At 40.8% G+C, this 20,116-nt stretch overlaps 1 protein-coding gene across 5 annotated transcripts in view; it reads right to left on the reverse strand.

Moving 5' to 3' along the window:
• Positions 1-401: 401 nt before the first annotated feature.
• Positions 402-20,116, reverse strand: part of VWA5A (von Willebrand factor A domain containing 5A) — a 29,737-nt gene continuing 10,022 nt past the window's right edge. For 4 of the 5 annotated variants that reach the window (XM_081123272.1, XM_081123271.1, XM_081123270.1 and 1 more), the window contains exons 11-19: positions 15,039-15,153; positions 14,123-14,287; positions 13,794-13,894; positions 13,092-13,405; positions 7,210-7,320; positions 5,794-5,874; positions 4,913-5,034; positions 2,146-2,272; positions 402-1,659 (exon numbers count right to left, since the gene is read on the reverse strand). In XM_081123272.1, the coding sequence (XP_080979398.1) occupies positions 1,580-1,659; positions 2,146-2,272; positions 4,913-5,034; positions 5,794-5,874; positions 7,210-7,320; positions 13,092-13,405; positions 13,794-13,894; positions 14,123-14,287; positions 15,039-15,153 (1,216 nt within the window). In that variant the 3' untranslated portion in view covers positions 402-1,579. The remainder of the gene's footprint in view (positions 1,660-2,145; positions 2,273-4,912; positions 5,035-5,793; positions 5,875-7,209; positions 7,321-13,091; positions 13,406-13,793; positions 13,895-14,122; positions 14,288-15,038; positions 15,154-20,116) is intronic. The other variant, XM_081123274.1, reaches the window with a different exon arrangement.

A 20,116-nucleotide genomic window follows, 5' to 3' on the forward strand; every position in this document is an offset into this window, starting at 1 on the left:
AATGGGATGCAGGAAATTGCAGATTTAACCTAGAAGGTCTAGAACACAAACAAGACGGCAGTTGTATGACAGACCGAGGTTACAGCAGGGAAATGATTACAGTGATGAAGCATCTGAAAGAAAATCACAATGTAGGAGGAAAGTCAGGCACACAGAAAAACCTAAGGTGATGACCAACTCAGGAAAACCAAAAACTGTACCATAAAGGAGATATTATTATAGTACATCCAGCTCTTCAGGGATTGTTACTTAAATCGTCATAATGACATAAACACTGACTACTGATTTATCTGAAATCGTGACATAACTGTTTTGGACGACGGGGAAGAAAGTTGAAGGGGGTGTTAAATCTTCAGATATCATAAGGAGGCGGCAATTTGGATTCAAAAATCACAATTATTATAAAATTAGTATCAATAAATGGTTTTATTTAATATGTAAAATTAACTTCTCAATCTTTTAGTCTAAACTGAGTTTTCACCCAAGGGTATGCTTCTTTGATAATTTTTCTTTAGTTTATTGAAAGAATATTTTACAAAGAAGAAAAAAACATAAGAAAACCAATTCAGATTCAATGAATAAATCTACAAGAGATCAGATACAGCAAAGTGTCATTTTGATATTGATACAGCAGTATTTTAGGGAACACATCAAATAGGGTCATTTCCACTAGGATAGAGTGTGAGGGACACAAAGGTCAGAACGATCATGGGGAGCTCCCTTCTTTCTCTTGGGGTGAGTGACCCAGGTTTCAGGTCTCAGGCCAAGCTGCCTTTAAGCGTGCCTTTCTCTTAGTCTACTAGATCAGAGCCTGATTTAGAGGCCTTGTGGGTTCAGGCTAGGTAGGTAAGGGTTCCATTACTGCCCTCTTACTAAGATGTGTCCTGACTGAGAAGAAGCATCTGCTTCCAACAGGCACGACTCAACCCTTAGGCAGTGTGAGGGAAGGCATGCAATACAGGCCAGCAAAACCCAAGCAGAATCAACCAAGGTCCCCAACAGTGCCCACTCTCACAGTGGACTCCTGAGTATTTCTCTTTGTCACCTTGAGGTTATATTGATCCCGATGTTGGCTTTCAAACTCCCCTCCAACTCTTCATCCTATCTAAGAATTGAAAACTGTATAGCTCACCAGTGTGTCCTCATAAGTACATAAAAGCAATAGTGAACACACAAAAATAATGCAAAGCAATAGTGAACAGACAAAAATAATGCAAAAATAATGCAAAGAGTTCAGGCATCCCCTAACATCAGTGCTGCAACCTTTAGTCTGGAGTCCGGGTCACTTGTTTTTCATGTTTTCACTTTGAAAAACCTGGGAGGGAACTTACTGCTTTTGAACTCCTCCCAGAAAGGGAAAGGTTCTGGGACCATGACGCTGGGCTGAGGGCACAGGCTGGGGAAGGAACTCATATCCACAGGGAACCTGGAACACGGAGGCAGGGTGGGGTGGGCATCCTCTACTTTTATGACAAGAAGCTGACAGGGTAGGTGTAGAGCACAAAAACACATTCCATCAGAGGGAAGGGAAAAGGGGGCCAGAGCATGAAAGAGGCACTTGGGGTTCCGGCAGGTATCCTCAGGGGTCAAAGACAGCAGGATCGACAGATGCCTTCAGGAAATCTATAGCAGCTTTTGCAAGTACATGCACGTCAGGGCCTGTTAGGAGGAGAGAACAAAAGTCAGGGCTGAGACAACGAGAGTCAATTCTCCCCTAAACCTCCCCGATCATCTCCCCTGAATCCTGCTTTTATCTTTTTTCAATACCCCTGACTTTTCTCTTCACATTGCTCAGGTTCCCTCTACTCTTCTCTGGCCCCAGAAATATTCAGCAGTGAGATAATAAATGCGAAGTGCAGTCTCACACTCAGTACAGTACTGACACAGTGAGTAGAATAAATGCCATTCCATGTCCCTTCACAGTTCACACCCCCGCCCATGCCCCATCTCCCCCAATTTAAGACTGCACCCTCATCCTGCAAGGAAAGAACTAGCTGGGAGACCGGAAAAGGTCTGGACCAGGATGGTCAGGGGAAGACGACAGGGTCTCTTGGTCCCCCTCTCAGGCCATGAGGCTCAATGTCTGGGAAGATGCTGAGCTTCCCAAGGAGGGAAGGAGATGGGGGTCTTAGGAAGCGCTCCTACCTGCATGGATGTGAATCCAGGCCACCGCTTTCCTTTCCAGAAGCTCCCACTCACATTTCATGTCCTTACAGTTGTCATGCAGCCAGAGCACCGCCAGGACTGTGGCCCAGCCCGAGGAATCCACACTCTGCAACAGACAGACTTTCCTGAAGCCTCCACTCCCTCCTCACCTACCACGGGCCAAACTGCAACTGAATGAGATTACCTGGTCTCTCTTAATCTCATTTATGACTTGCAAGGCATAATGCCAGGCCCTAAACCTCAGGGCAACAATACGTTGAGTCTCTAGGTAGAAAGGTCTTAAATTTTAAATGCAGCGTAACCATCAGGACAGTGCCTGAAAGACCTAAAACACCCCCAACATGGGTTAGCCAGCTGTGATAAAACAACAGCAAAAACTAACGCATGTACAGTTGCTTTACATTTTCTAGAGCATCTTCATGTGTGTTTTTATTTGAACCCTCACCAAAACAAACAAAAGGCAAATGAGGAATTATCAAAAACCACATTTTTAAGAGAGGAAACTGAAATAATTTGTCCCAAGTTAGTCCTCTAGCACCTGATGGAGCTGGGACTGGAGACCAAACATTCTGACCAAAGTCATACTGCTCACAGAGCTCACAGAAAGTCATCCATAGTACAGAAAACAAAACGGGCTCCCATGAGTTTTCACCCATGGCTCCCAATTCCAGTTTTTAGAGATAGCAGATCAAAAGAGATTCTTCTTGTATATCATGACCATTAACATTTGGAAACAGCTCTCATGCCCTCTGAGTAGTCCTGTTTCAGACCAAAATTCTCAGTTCCTCTAATTCTCCCTTAAAGGGATTATGTCACAGCCGTAAGAATCCCCGTGTTTGTTGCCCTAGTCTAGAAACAGTGATTTCTAAAATATATCACTTTAAACGGCCATGTCTAGCGGTAAATGGACTTATAAAATTCTATGACTCCAGCCCCAAATTATATAATACGTACAGCTTTTCTGACAATCCTATTGCCCTCAACTAATCATATTTCAAATATGCTGATTGATGCTGAGTTTGTGGTTCTCTAAAATCTCTAATTCTCATGTGCGACTGCTCTTAAGTCATTTTGCTTCTATTTTCTACCTGTATAGTTGAGAATTTAGAATGAAAAACAGTATGTTTTTTCCAGCTAATTTTTGTTTTTAATTGAAGTCATCGTTCAGGTCTTTTGGGATCCTGATTTTCTTGTCTAATACACCATCTCCCAGTTTTGTCATATACAAATAGGAAAGTATTGGTCTACATCTTCACCTAAACATTCATTGAAAATATGGACCTGCAGAGAATCAGAGCCTGGTGGGTCTGAATACCTGTTTCAAGTTTGAATAAATTCATTATTTAATACTATGGGTTTTCAACTAGTTTGTAATCAGCCCCCATACTAGTCATTAAGAAAAATTCACATTCCTTACTGAAATTAAGATACACCAGGGCTCTTTGTTCCCTCGACTTATTGGCCAAGTAAACATGTCAAAGAAGAAAATGTTAGTCTAACATGTCTTGTTCTCAATGAAACCAAGTTAGAACTTCATGATCCTTAATATCTTCTTTTAATTATTTATATATTCATTATATTTATTAATCAAATTAATAAATTGTTTATAAATTATCCTTATAATTACCTGTTTTAGAACAGCTTTTTTCAATAGAAATATATTGCTAGACACCATATAAATTTAAGCATATTTAAATTTCATGTGGCTAGTAGCCATATGAAAAATGTAAAAATAAAAAGGTACAGATATTTTATGAATAATATATCTTATTTAACCTATTTAAAATATCATTTTAACATATTAATTATTAAGGAACTATTTTACATTCTTTTTATATTAAGTCTTTAAAGTCAGAATATATTTCACAATTATAGCACATCTCAATTCAATTAAAAATTCCCTCATTATAATTAGCCATATTTTAAGAGCTTAATAGCCACATCTGACTAGTAGATACTGTATTGGTTGTTGTAGTTACAGGATATCTGAAGTTTATTTAATCACCTTCCACATTTTGTAAATTCAAAATGATACTGTCTTTCAGGCTTTTGGCATTTGTCTTATATTTAACAATATCTCAGTTAGGAGATTTAGTAAGCTACCTTGAAATTCTGGAGGGTAATTTGCCCTCATCAGCAGACTTGAGCACATTTGAGATAGGTCATCCCTGTTTACATGTCACATTCCCTAACTTTGACTTGCTCATTTCGGGAGAGCTTCCTTATTAGGAAGCCAAGCAACAAGGTGGGTTCTAAAGGTAGTCAGTCCTAGAACTGAACCCAACTCTGCAACTAACTAGTTAGGTAAATTCAGACACATTACTATATTGCTCTGGGTTTCAGTTTCTTCTTCTATAAACAGCACTGTAAACAGGACTTACCTTTCTTAATTGTGATGAATAAATAAGATCATGAATGTTAAGTGCTTAGCCAAGTGTGTGGCACAATAATTGCTTAATGAACAGTTGTTACTATAACTAAGATGGTTGGCAGAGAATTAGATTAAAAGAGAATCTTAGCTTGCCCTTTGTCATCTATCAACTCCTACTAGCTAGACCATTAGTTCCCTGTTCCTTGTGTTCTAACCTACTCGGGAAAAACCTTCAACCTCTACTTATTAGAAACTTATTTAGTCTATGACCTCCTATATTTTCCTTCCTCAGTGAGTCATGATTCACCCCAATTCTCTCTACTGACCCCAACCTCTCAAAAATATACACACTCCTTTTTCTTCTCTGAGTCTCACCTTGATAGGGAGTGCAGCCAGTATATCATCCAAACTCACACCTAGAACCATGGCCAGACCTTCATTCAGATCCCAGGAACCATCTGCCTTTTGGAGGGAAATCAGCTGTACAAGATGATCATCTTCAAAGATTTTAGAGGAGAAAAAAAGAAGACGAAAAATTACAAAGCTTCTGGCCCATTGGCATACTTGAGCGAGAGAGGTCTAAATTCAGAGACAGGCTATATAGCAGGAGTACACAGCTAAGCAGAACCTACCAAGTTCCCTATTTCAGTGCTTCCCCTGGGAGACATGAATTTTCTCTGAGACAATGTAGGCCATCCCAGTGTTGTACTGCCACTAGGACAGATGCACTTAAAAATTCAGAAACAAGCCTGGCTGGCATGGCTGAGTGGTTGAGCAACTGGACTATGAATCAGGAGATTGCGGTTCGATTCCCGGTCAGGGCACATGCCCAGGTTGTGGGCTCGATCTCCAGCGGGGGGCGTGCAGGAGGCAGCCAATTGATGACTCTCTCATCATTGATGTTTCTCTCTCTCTTTCCCTTCCTTTCTCTGAAATCAATAAAGATATTTTTTTTTTAATTAAGGAAAAAGAGGAAGATATGGAGTATTAAAGAACCCACATTATAGTCCTGTGTAAAGTCTTATTCAGTCTTGTTTAAATGACCCTTAAAACTTTAGGTATATTAAAAAGTTCTAGACAAATATAGCTTAATTTTTAATTATCAAAAAATTCAAAAGAGGGAAGATATAAATAAAGGAAGCAGTTAACAGTCTACCTCAAAGAGTAGTCTAGCCCTGGATGGTGTGGCTGGGTGGGTTGAGCACCATACCATGCACTGAGAGGTTGCAGGTTTGATTCCTGGTCAGGGCATATACCTGGTTGTGGGCTCAATCCACAGTTGGCGGCACGTAGGGAAGACCCGAACGGTGTGTCTCTCTGTGTCTCTTCCTCTGTGTCTAAAAATCAATAAAAACATTTTTTTTTTTTTTTAAAAAGAGTAGTATAGTGTCTAATCCTGGTGGTACAAAAATTGCTTAAAGACCACAGAATTTTCATAGGAAGTATCTCATATCTGGCTATCTATCATATGGGATGATATACTTAGAGGAACCTGGAAATTAGTAGGCAAGAAAAACAGTTCTACTCTAATGGAGAAAAAAAAATCTAAGGCTCTGAATTTCAAAAGTCTAAGTTTGAATTTCAGCTTTGCCTACACTCAAAATCTAACAGTTATTTAATCTACAGAAATCTCAGCCTTCTCTGTAAACCAGAGACAATAATGCCTGATGCATGAGAGAAAAGGTAAAGGGTCTAGAAGGCACATAAATGGTTCTCTACTAATGGTTCCCTATTAGTAGTTGCCAACTAATTCACAAAAACCAGCAGAACATTGCTGGGTACTTTTTCTTTCTACGTTAGTAAGAGGCTCCATAGAGAGGAAGCTAGAGTGGGGATATTCCAAGTTACTGGGTTTTAGGACAGCACAGAAACCAACACAAACTGAGAACCTACTCCATGGATAACATTAAGTTCTCATGACAGCCCTAGGAGGTGAATGACAGTATAGCTGAGGAAACTAAGGCTCTAAAAAGTACATTGATTTTCTTAAAATCCCACAGTAATTGGTAGGACAGAGACCTGAATCCACCTTAGACCTCGAAGTCCTCTCTTGATTAGCAGCCTAAGAAGAATGAATAAATGGAAAGTGGCAAAGATACTGAAACTAAACTATAGACACCATAAACCCTGCTACAAAAATTGGAGAGACTAGAAAGAAGTTGCCTTTCAGCCTATTTTAGTTTGAATAGGCACCCCTCAGTGGTAAAACTTACTTTGACTTAATTTGTCATGTACATCAGAAGCCCAGCTGCATGGAATACAAAGCAATGAAATGACCAAGGAATACCTTCTGGTGACAGAAAGTCATCAGACAGCATTAAAAAGATCTGTCTTCAAACCCAATTTGTAAAAGAATGATTAAGGCAGCTGGGAACCAAACAGGGTGGCAAGTGGGTTCTGCAAGAGGAGGGCCCCAGCCGGCAGGCAAGGTGTGTGAGCTGAGATGGCAAAGGGGCTCGTAAACTCCACTGGGACAGGCTTCGGTGTCCTATATTACAGACTACTGAAGCTGGGCTGAGCCTGCCAAATAGGGACTGGACAAATCTTACCCTCTGACCAAAGCTTTTCAAACAGGTTGCCTCCTAGGTAGGGAGAGCCACAAGGTAGCAGAGCGCTGAAGATTAGTTCTTCTGCTCCCACAGATCAGAAAAGAGAACCAAGGGCCATCTCACCTGTGTAGGCGGCTTCCAAGGTCACAATGGAAGAAGCAGCCATGGCAGAAGCGGGTACTTGGGGAGACGAGCATTTCTTTGGTTTATGAAGACGTAGGAGTTTTTTTAGTCCTATATGTGACAGATAAACATTAGTGAGAAAATATCCCTGGAAAGATGCTCACCTGGAGAATACAGGCTCTTGTTAATTGTGAACCTATGGGGACTGTAACCATTCTCCTGGCATGACATGCTCCAGTAGGATTTGGGCCGAGATGCAGGAGGATGGTAGGAGAATAGGCCTTTGTATAAGCTGAAAAACAGTAATATAGACATTGACACGGAGGCACCCTATGCTCTCTGCTGTAGGCAAAGGGCCCTGATACTTTGAGTTATATGCTCCTATCCATGTCCACCTCAGTCACCTTTACTGTGCATTTTTTCTCCATGAGCCCAAATCCTGCACACACCTGCATCCTCTGAGCCCCTCCAACTGTGTCCTCTCGATACATGACAACGATCTTTTCTGCATCTCTAGTTTCATTATAGGAGGCTTCCTCCAACTGTTTATCTTAACTTAAAAGTAATTTTTCCTCCTAAAAATCTTTTCTCCCTCTATCCTTCCCAAATGGTGGTTGCTGCAGGTACCAAAACCCAACCATCCAGGTTTGAGAGGTGAGGTAGGTGGGGCTGGAAACCTCTTCAATCCCAATTGCCACATCCATGTCATTACTCTTCACCTTCACCTGGATTACCTTCCTCATATCCTCACTGCTGGCAACCTCCAATCTCTTTGTCACTTTTCATCAGTCACTGAAGTATCTGAAAACTAGATCAAAGACTTTCACTTCATTTCACTTTGTCAAAGCCTGCCAACATCTTAAGAGATTAAGTACCCACGTAGATAACCTATCCAACACCCTAATTCAAAGCTTCTTGTCTTCCTCAAATAAAATGGCTTCAGCCTGCATTCTACTCCAGCCACTCCCTCCCAAGCCAGGATCTGGTTATCAAGCAGAATTGTTCCACCTGTAAAAAATTATTTGAAAAAAAAATCTACTTTTAAAATACAATATCCAGAAATTTCCAGTCAAGATAGGGGTGTAAATAAATGTGGTATACTTGCCTTCTCCCACAACCACATCAAAATTACAACTAAACTGCAGAACAACCACCATTCAGAACCACCTGAAATCTAGGTGAACAGAGGTCCTACAACTAGGTAATTAATTAAAGAAGAAGCCACACGGGGACCAGTAGGAGGGGTGGAGATGCAAACAAACTGGTGCCACACCTGTGTGTGGCAGATAAAAACTAGGAGGGATATCTCAGCTACAGAGGTCCCCCCAAAGGAGCAAGGAGTCCCAGCCCCACACCAAGCCCCCCAGCCCAGGGTTCCAGTTCTGGGAAGAAGAGTCCCCATAACTTCTGCTTATAAAAACCAGGTTGGAATGAGGTTGAGGGAGACAGAGGCAGCTGGAGTCCCAGGTGCTCCGCTTAAAGGGCTCACATGGACTAACTCAGACTCATTCTGAGTCTCCCATCAACCTGGATTAACACTGCTAGTCCTACCCTGGTGATTCCCTGAGGCCCCACCTCACCCAACTTCCAGGTCCACACAAGCTGTTTCCAGTGGCTTTACCACAGGAATGGCCTGTCTTGGCTCATGCTTCAGATTTTTCTAAAATCTTTCAAACAAGCATCATGTAGCCTCAGGATGCCCAGTACCTCTCACTAAGTGTCCCCAGGCCCAGCACTAGCAGCAGGCCTTGGTTTGCAGCTTAGCCTCACCTGAGCACCTCCAAGCCCAGCACAAGTTAACAGCCATCTGCACATTGCTTTGTAGTTCATGCTGGGTAGCCCCAGGGCAGAACAAAGGTAGCAGCTGACCTTGGCCTGAACCTCCCAGGAGGCCCCAGAGCCAGTGCACCCAGTGGAGAGCTTCAGATCACATCAAAGCATCACCACCCAACCACCTCCACAAGCAACACACTCAAGGGGCAGACTCAGCAGACACCAGAGCCCCGTTGAATGAGTCCTGTTCTGTGTGGTGGGCTCCTACACAGCTAATCCTCCATGGTGGTCCCAGTCAGTCCTAGCAGCTGATCAGCCTGGGGGTAAATCCCTCCCGTTGACAAGCCAACAGCAATCAGAGCTCAACTACAATAGGAGGGTGTATACAGCCCACCCTGGGGGCTCACCCCATGAGTCAAGCTTGGGGGATGGGGAAGGCTTGCCACTGGACCCTACAGAACACCTACTACATAAGGCCACTCTATCAAGCCTGAGAGACATAGCATCTCTACCTAATACATAGAAACAAACATAGGAAGAGAGCCAAAATGAGGAGACAAAGAAACCTGTCCCAAATGAAGGAACAGAACAAAACTCCAGAAAAAGAACTAAATGAAATGTAGACAACAATCTACCAGATGCAGAGTTCAAAACACTGGTTATAAGGATGCTCAGTGAACTTAGTGGGAACATCAACAGCATAAAAAAGGACCACTAAGAAATGAAGGAGACACTAACAAAATGAGGAATAATTTACAGGGGATCAACAGTGGAGCAGATGAAACTGAGAATCACATCAGTGATTTGGAAGATAAGAAACAAAAAGCACCCAATCAGAACAGCAAAAATAAAAAAGAATCCAAAAAAATGAGGATAGTGTAAGGAGCCTCTGGGACTTCAAGAGTACCAACATTCACATCATGGGTGTGCAGAAGGAGAAGAGAGGGAGCAAGGAATTGAAAACCTATTTGAAAAAATGACAGAAACCTTCCCTAACCTGGTGAAGGAAAATGACATATAAGCCCAGGAAGCGCAGAGAGTCCCAAACAAGAGGAATGCAAAGAGGCCCACACCAAGACACATCACAATTAAAATGCAAAAGGTTAAATGCAAAGAGAGAATCTAAAGAGCAGCAAGAGAAAAATAATTAATTACCTACAAAGGAGCACCCATAAGACTGCCAGCTGATATCTCAACAGAAACTTTGCAGGCCAGAAGGGAGTGGCATAAAATATTCAAAGTGATGAAAAGCAAGGACCTACAACCAAGATTACTCTACCCAGCAAAGCTATCATTTGAAATCAAAGGACAGATAGAGAGCTTCACAGACAAGAAAAAGCTAAAGGAGTTAATCACCACCAAACCAGTATTACATGAAATGTTGAAGGGTCTTCTTTAAGAAGATGAAAAAAAGATAAAAATATGAACAATAAAATGGCAATAAATACATATCTATCAATTGAATCTAAAAAACAAAATAAATGAACAAGCAGAACAGAAACAGAGTTATAGATACAGAGAACATTTTTAAGGTTGCCAGATGGGAGGGGGGTTAGGGAGATGGGAGAAAAAGATAAAGGGATTAAGAAGTACAAATTGGTTGTTACAGAACAGTTATGCGGATGTAAAGTACAGCATAGGGGAAATAGTCAATAATATTCTAATAACTATGTATAGGTCAGATGGGTGCGCGATTCGTTGGGCTGATCGCTTAGTAAGTTACATAATATCTGAGCACTGGGGTTTACACCTGAAAGTAACATATCTAATCACTGGGGTTTACACCTGAAACTAATATAATAATGTATGTGAACTTTAATTGAAAAATAAAAATAAACTGATGAACAAAATAGGACCAGTGGCATGGATACATGGAACAGACTGACAGATCTCAGAGGGGTGGGGTGTGGGGCATTTGGAAGAGATTAACCAAAGAACATATATGCATATATGCACAGCCCATAGAGACAGACAATAATGTGGCCAAGGCCTGGGGGGCCATGGCTAAGTGGAGTGGGACAAAAGGAGGGAAAGTGGGGGACATCTGTAATAGTGTCAACAATAAAAATAAATAATTTTAAAATTAAATAAAATACAATATTCAACTTTTCCAGCATTCTAACTCAGATTCTTATTTTACCTGGCCTACATCTGGACCTCTAAGTCTTTGTGTCCTCTGTTTTTTATAAAAATTTCCTTCCATCTTTACTCTTTTTTCCATTTAGCCTAAATCTCAGGTCCAACACTTTAAAATTCTTTTTATCAATATCTTCAATTCCATGTTGCTAATTTCCTTTTTATCACATCTGTCTGGCAAAACCCCAACCTGAAAAGGAAGCCAACACTCAACTTTCTTCATTCATTCTTATACCAAAGCTGCTGAATGCTGCTGACCTGAATCAAATAAACTGATTCCATTTAGTAGTTTGGTGGCACTAAATGCCAGCGTATCAAAACTAAACTGGACTCTTAACGTTCCTGGACAAATGCTCGGTTTCTCCCTGAGCATTTCACTCTCCAGTTTTCCACAGACACATTTCAAACCCTTTCATCAAATTTTCCATTGTACAACTATAGGCACATAGTCATTAGCTAATCTTGCTGTGTCTTTCACTAAAACAACATTAAACTCTCAGACAGAAACTCCAAAAGCTTGCCTCTCAACCTATGAACTAAAACCTAATTCTAGGGTTTCCTCCACTTCCTGGCAATAGGGGGAGAGTGCCCAACTCTTGTCCTGTTAAAGGCTAATCCCTCCTCTGCTATTCTAGATCTCATCCCCCCTCACTTCCTCAAACACCCTTCTCAGTTAGCTACCCTCCCCACACCCAGTACTGTCACCCCTCTCCAGTGGCACTTTCCTGTTAGCATTAGAACATTCTCAAATCCCTCCCATTCTGAAATCTTGAAGAGATATAACACACATCTACACATACACGCACACTTACCTCAGCTCTGTAATTTCTTCTATAGATATCCCCCTCTATTCTTTCCTTTCAACATTTATAAAAAAGTATATAGACAAGCTGCCCCTCATTTCCCACCTCTCATGTGCTCTCTAAATATAGATTTCCTGACCTAAGCTAATAAAACTGTTCTTGATGAGATTAGCAAGGCTTTCTTTGATGTTAACACAATAGACCATTTCATTTTATTTTGACTTCTCTGCAGTATCTGATACTTTGACAACTCCCTTTGCTAGATTATAGTTTCCTTTTGTTTTGAACATGCACTCATTTCTTTTCTCCTGCTTCATTCCTTTTTATTATGGTTTGGGGAATCCACCCCTAGATACTTGATATTCTTCATTGTTCCAACTGTATCCCTCTTTTCATCTCATTTTATACCTGCCCTCTGAACAATCTCATCCATTCTAATGACTTTAGTCATTACCTAGATTCTGAATATTGCCTAATGTATATCTTCAACCTTGATCTCTCCTCTGAACATTAGATCTGTCTCCTTTTCTATTGGATATCTTCATGTGGATAGCCCATAGGGATGTCAAATTCAAAATGCTAAAAAATAAGTCAACACTTTACCCCCTAAACTTATTGCTGTTCTTTCATTACTCTGTTAAATAAATGGTATCATCATTCACCCAGTGGCCCAACCAAAAACCTGGGCTCACCTTGAAGCCTGCCTCCACAAATAACATCATGCATTCCTCTCCAGTACAGAAACCTGCCCAGGGCATTTCTCCACCTGATCCTAATCCCCAAGTCCCCAGTATCTATAACTAAGCTTGCTTGGCTTATGTCCGAGACAGTCCCTGCCATCAGCGCCCATTTCCTAACACTACTAGGCTGTTCATCAGCCATTTGTATAATCATTAACTATTATCAATAAGGTAATTCAGCTTCAGATTTAGGCAGTAACTACTCAATGTTTATGTGTACTTTCTATTTAATTTTCCTCATTTTTTTCCCTTGGGGTACTTTAAATTTTCTTGCTAATGGGATATTTTCTAGTTTTCTAGTACAAAAAAGTTTTACACCAGTCAGAAATCCTAGATATGAGAGACAAGGGGAAAAACATTTACTTTAAATGATGTATCTAGATATCCAGGGTTCCCTATTTTGTATGAATTTGATTAGAATAAAACTCACCACCTCCACGGGACAGTGGAATCGGTGGTGCTGGCATCGCAGCAGAATAGAGAAATGACATTGACATCCCAGCAGGAGGAGAAGCCATCCTCATCCCACATAGCATTGGCCTTGGAACGTCACTACGAACCAGAGGTCCCTGAACCGGCTTGTTGAGATCCTTGTTGATGGCAATGAAAGCTGTGTGGGAGCTTATGACTCCACACTCAAGGCTTACTTTCAACACATCTTTTTTATCATTTGCTGGAGTCTCGCTGTAGCCCATGTCCTTGGTCTGGATAAAGGACTTGGCAGCAAGGCGATGAATGGTGAGGCTAAAAGAGAAAAATTCCTGTGACTTAGGGAAAAGCAGACATGTGCCCACTGCTCAGAGCCCTGAAAAGTTAGGGATGGAACAGGGAGGAATAAAAGATAGGGGAGAGAGAAAATCTGAGCGGCTTAAAAAGGAAAAGTGATTTTAGGGATATAATTAAGAGCAGGAAACCAACCTCCAAGGATGGCAGAGGCAAGAAAAGGGAAGGGGAGGGGACGGGAGGGGAGGGGAGGGGGAAAGAAAAAGAAGGAAAGGGAGAAGGGAGAAGAGAGAAGGGAGGAAGGAGGGAGGAAGAAGGAAGGAGGAGGAGGGAGGGAGGAGGGAGGGAGGAAGGAGGATGGAGGGAATGAAGGAAGAAAGGAAATAGTAAAGGAAAACTGAAATCTCACTTGGCATCAGACTTGGGTTGTAGAGAAAATGTCACCTTATTCTCACAACTCTTTCCCTGAAGGGTGTATTTGAGGCAAACTTCTCCTGTTGCCTCTCCTGGCTAAAAATTAGAAAAGAGGAGACATGAGGAAAGGGAGACATCATCAAGAGAAATCGGGGCAGCTCCCCTACCCAACACATTACAATTTCTGACTAGAAACCAGGTAGTTCAGGAGACCAGGCTTCACATGATGGAGTGGGGAGGCTGAATCTGCCCGGCAAGTGCCCAGAGCAGAGCTCAGGGCAGCAGCTGCTCTGGCCAGAGAAACAAGCAAGAATGGAGTCTCACCGGCATCATCCCAGCCAGCTGCGCGTAGATGATTAACCGCTGGCCCCGAAAGATGACGGTTGGTTCTGGGGACAGCATTTTAGCGGACAGACCAGGAGGCAAATTCCAGCTCAGAGAAACATCCTCTACTACAGGCTGCAGAGAACGTTTCAGGGACCTAAGAGCCTGGTGGAAGGAGGAGAGAGTAAGCGCCAGGAGCAATAATGGCGACAGCGCCTCCTGCTGGTGGGAGGCGCGCACGCACACGGCGCTCCGCAGCACCATGCACGTGCGCCCACTCAACACTATTAGGAGATGGGTGTTACTACTTTTGCTTTACACATGACGAAGCTAAAGCAGAGAAATTTTAAAAGTGAATAAAGTAAATATCTGGGAAAGGAGACCGCAGAGAAGTAGGCGTTAGATGAGAAATGGCACCAACTGGGAAAGAGGAACTTGGAGATATAACCAGAGGTGGAAGACACCCTCCATGCCATGTACTAATCAAAAGGCGTATCAATTTACCCCCCATTCCAACCCACCAGGCATATTACACTGTCCTCCTTGTTCTCTGTGTCATTTGCATGGAGGACAGACTAGGACCAAAGGGGGCCTAAAGCACACACCTGGAATGTCAATCATGACAGTCAAAATTCTTAGTTTCTCAGTTTCTTGTTTTAAACACAAAGCCCTAATCTCTTCCAGCATTTTGTTCCTGGGCCTCCAACTCCTGGGACTAGATGCCATTTCTCCAAAAACTACAATGGACCCTTTATCATAAAGCCAAAAGTAGCCCCATTAAGTATGTAGCCCAGCGCCTTGGGGACATGAAGAAGTGAATCCCAGAGGCAGTATGTTGCTTGTGCTCTTTGGCCGTGTACCTCTGCCCCACACTCTCGCTGGATCACCACCTCAGGACACAGGGCCTGCCCCTCACCTTTGACTGCATCCTGTCTTTGCCTGTGATAAATTCTGCCGTGCCTCCTGCTACCCGGGCAATGCCTTTTATCAGGCTGGTGGAGGCTCCTTCTCCAATGCCAAATGAGAAACATCTGCAATTGTAAAACAGACAGAAGTCAGAGACGGGGTCTACCAGGTGAAATTATAAAATTAATACATAGTTGTCAAAAACACATAAGGAGATAGCCTACTTCCTTGACCAAAGGCATAATAGCTACCTTTTATTGAGCATATGCTATATTTTAGAAGGTCAAATGCCTTAAACTAATAATGCGATTTAATTGCCCTGGGACTGCTAAGAGGCAGGCTTCTGTTTCACTTTGCAGATAAGAAACGGAGGCCAAAAGGATTTTAGAACTCTGTCCAAGATCACACCCCTACCGAATGGTACGATGGAATTTGAGTGCTGCCTTGTTTGACTCCAAGATCCCCCTGGCAAACCATTATATATTATACTGCTTCTAGAAGCAGAAAAAAACAAAAAATAGGACTATGTCCTCATCAATTATTTTAATAATCAATCCAAAGAATGGGTCAATCAGAAAGTGGGAGTTAAGAAAAAACAAACACTACCATCAGTGCTTGACTGCCATTGTTCTGGAAGCAGGTCTGCCCTGGCAGGGCTAGTTAGGGTGGGAAACAGTGCCTCCTGCTCCTCTAACCAGAGAGCTCTCTCCCTGCCCGAGTTCATGTGCACCAAAACGCTTTTTAATCACAATACAGCTCCCCAAACAGAACTGCCTATAAACAGATAATGTGCTGGTAAGGCTAATTCAAGAAATTTTGGAAGGCACGACAAGGACAGTTCTCACTGTAAATTAATACCCATTCTTTGGCTTATGTAGCCCTCTCTTCAGTGTGAATCATCATCCCCATATCCAATGACATCAGCATCAGGACTGATGCTCTAAACTTGTAAGGCTACGAACCAGAGTTCTAACTACTGTGACTTAACTGTGACAATGCTCCCTAGAGATCACAGCCTACAAACATCTTGATTTATCACATTTAGATTTCCCACAAGCTTTTGAACTGAGGCCTACGTTCTTTATGGTTCGTAAAGTACTTTGATGCACGTTTAAGTGTTTTTTTTTTGTATAAAAGTAAAGCTAAACAGTATTTATTGATAGCTAACTATATGCCTAGAACTTACTTACTTGCTTCGCGTGGATGACAGTAATACCGATAATAATTACAATAATGGCAGAACTTTATGTACCACTTACTTTGTGTCAAGCACAGTTCCTAATGCTTGCCTTAGGCATACTCTTTTAACCTCATAGTAAACCTATAAGGTAAACTATTACGTCTATTTTCAAGTGAGGAAACTGAACCTTAGAGAATTTAGTTGATTTGTCCAAACAGCTGAGAAGCAGGAAAGCTGGAATGTAAATATATGACCTCTGACTTAAAGTATAACACCCTAGGAGAGTTCTGCTCACAGCAATGCCAGGCTAAGTTGTTCTAAGCCAGTAGAGAACTAGAAAAGCTGTATACAATATTTCTAATAATCTCTTTGAAAACATCAAAAGGCTATCAAGTCAATAAAGCTCTATGGGCTGAGAACTGGGAGGGGGGAGTAAAGCCAAGAGAGGTGGTATCTGGTATCCCTTTATACTACTTGGAGCAAGTGCCAAGTTCAAACTCATAACTGAATGGTTAAAAAGCTAAGCAGTTTCAGATTTGGGCTTTCCAAAGAGAAAGTGCCCTGGTAGACACTCAGCGTTTTTCATAAAAGTCTGTAGAACTATACCCTAGAGGCAGAGGTGAATCTGAAATAAAACAGCCATCTAATGACTAATGCTCATTAGACTCTAACTGGATGAAGATTATCCGCTTCTTGTCAGAAGTAAAAAGCAAATCTTCTCAGGGGCAAGGTAACATCACCTAGAGGCTCAAAACATTTCTAGAATTTTTATATAAAACATCTGAAAATTAATGATGAAACAGAAAACCCCCAAATATTAGAAAAATATACACTATACTTCTGAATAACATAGGCTTTATAGAGAAATCATAATGATAATTAGAAAATAGTGAATACCAATGGAAAATGACATCCAAATTTAGGATTCAGCTACGGATATGTTTAAATGTGCAGTTCTAAATACACACATCAGAGAAAGAAGTCTAAAAATCAACCACCTGAGCATCCTGCTCCAGATCGTAGGAAAAGAACAGCCAATAAACCCAAAAAGTTTAAAGAAAAGGAAGATAGGAGCAAATGTTAGTCATACAGAAAACAATCATCCAATAGAGAGGATACACAAAAAGTGCTGGGGTTTTTTTAAAGATCATTAAAATTGACAAACATTTAGGGCAAGGAAAAAACTATAGAGAAGGCACAAATAGCCAACACCAGGAATAAACGGGGAATATTACCTCCGATTCGACAAAACTTAGTAACAGTGTCTGGCAACATCAGAGACAACGTCATGCAAAGCAATTTGAAAATTTAGGTAAAATATACAAACTCCCATAAGAATCAAGAACATATAAAAATATGAATAGTTCTATTTCAATAAAGAGATTTAAAAACCTTCCCACAGAAAAAAATCTCCTGGCAACATCTGGTACACGAGAGAAAATCTTTCAGATAATAGAAAAACAGGCAATTATTCTCAGCTCACTATCTGATGCCATTGCAATGCTGACATTAAAACCCAACAAGAATATTATAAGAAAAAAAATGCATGTCAATATTTCTCATGAAAATAGATTTTTAAATCCCAAACAATTATTAGTCAACTGAATCAAAAATATATGGAAAATGTAAATAGATCACAATTAATTTGGATGTGTGTTTTTTTTTTCAGAAATGCAAGTTTGGTCTAACATTTAACAAGTCATTATAATTAACACGTTAAAAGAATAAAGGATAGCCCAGGCGGGCGTGGCTCAGCAGTTGAGCGTTGGTGTAGGGTCTGGGAGGCCTCGGTTGGACTCCCAGTCAGGGCACAGGCGCAGGGTTGGGGCTCGATCCCCAGTCAGGGGCGTGCAGGAGGCAGCTGGTCAATGACTCTCTCTCATCATGGATGTTTCTCTCTCTCTCTCCCTTTCCCTTCCTCTCTCTGAAATCAATAAAGATATATATATTTTTTAAAATACTACTTAAATTAGCATCAAAAACCTAAGGAAAAAAATCCAATAAAAAATTCATGAAGAACTCTATGCAGAGACTTATAAAATATTACAGAGAGTTTCTGGTGTGTTGTTAAAGAAAGAAGTAAATTTACTGATTTTGTGGGGAACCAGGGTTCTCGTCATGGAGAAAAAAAATACAAATATAGAATAGGAAAAAAAAAGAATGCTATGTTGTTACCTTGGAAATAGAAGGATCAGTAAGAATGTGTGTTTTTCTTAATCATTTGCTAGTTCTGTCTGCCAAAAATGCCTATAATAAATAACAGGCCAGTAGTAAAGAGCTACACCTGTCACTCAAACACTGACTTCTATTTATCATGTGCACTGATAGGAACAAGGCCTATTCGAGAAATGACTGGCCACCCAATTGGGAATGTACAGGTGAGTCTGAAACATTTTTTAAGAAAAGAAGGAATATTCATAAACCAAAGAAACATGTGAAAAAGACATAGGAGCAAGTTAAAGGGGGCTCCCACTGGCCAGATCTGGAAATTCTGAGAATCTAAATGACGAATGAGAGTAATGAATCTTAAAAAACTGAAAACCAATGAGAGAATTCAAAAGTAGAAACTGACACAGCACAAGGAAGGGAGAGGAGGGAGGAACGACGGTAAAGCTTTTCTTTACAGCAGGATGGCAGCTCATAAACACGGGAAAGGTGACAGGAATTAAAAATCACCATGTTTGCCCGGCCGGGCGTGGCTCAGCAGTTGAGCGTCAACCTGGGATCCAGGCGATCGGGGTTCGATTCCCGGTCAGGGCACCTGCCTGGGTTGCAGGCTCGATCAATGACTCTCTCATCACTGACGTTTCTCTCTCTCCCTCTCCTTTCCTCTCTCTGAAATCAATAAAGATATATTTAAAAAAAAAAAAAAATCACCACTTTGTAACCACTGATAGTAACAGCACTTGGGTAACAATCATCAGTGAACCCTCAAACTACTGAGTAAATATCGGCTGAGAACACGATGTTTACAAAATTTCAAAGTTATCTGTCAGATACCAACTTTAAGTGGTCAATTTTATCACCAATATTCCACTTACTTTTGGAATATTTCTTCCAAAATATTTAAGTTTAATTTAAACAACAAGTCAAACATAAATTGAGGTTCTATAAAAAGTAAATAGCTAGACCTCTTTCAAAATGTCAGTATTGTGAAAGATAATGGCAAGCTGAGAAATTATCCCAGAGAAGACTAAAAAGACATAACAATGAAATTTAACACTTGTCCTGGGATTTGCTCCTGGAACAAAATGAAAATAAACAGAGAAACTGGTACATATGACTTGCATTTAGATAATGGTTTTATCTCAACATTAAATACTCTGAATTTAGGTTTTTGTGGTTATTTTATCAGAATGTCCTGTTTTTAGAAGATGGGTGCATAATTATTCACCTATATATCTGTGGTTTTCTCTCAAACATTTCAGACAAAAAAATAATAGGTGAAGCAAATGTAGTAAAATGTTGATAACTGGCAGACCTGGGCAAAAGGTATATGAGTGTCTATCGTTCTATTCTTAAAACTTCCCTATAGGTTTAAATTTTTGAAATAAAATATTGGAAACACACATTTAGAAGAATCAAGAAAGACCTAAATAAATGGAAAGATATACCATTTAAATAGAAAAACTCAATAAACGCTAAATTCTCCCCAAACTGATCTATAAAGGCAATGAAATTCAAATCAGTAGCACAAGATTTCCTTTTTTGGTAAAAATTGGCAAGCTAATTCAAAATACAAACACAGAATGTCAAGAAGACAATCTTGAAAAAGAACAAAGTTCAGGAGTTACTGGAAATTAATATTTATCAGAAAGTTACATTAATGCATATGGTATAGACCTAGCATATGTCTGGATACACAGAGCAGTGGAGTGGAATAAGGGCTCCAGAAACCATCCACACGT

The sequence above is a fragment of the Miniopterus schreibersii genome, assembly GCF_964146895.1.
Source record: "Miniopterus schreibersii genome assembly, chromosome: 20".
NCBI lineage: Eukaryota > Metazoa > Chordata > Mammalia > Chiroptera > Miniopteridae > Miniopterus > Miniopterus schreibersii.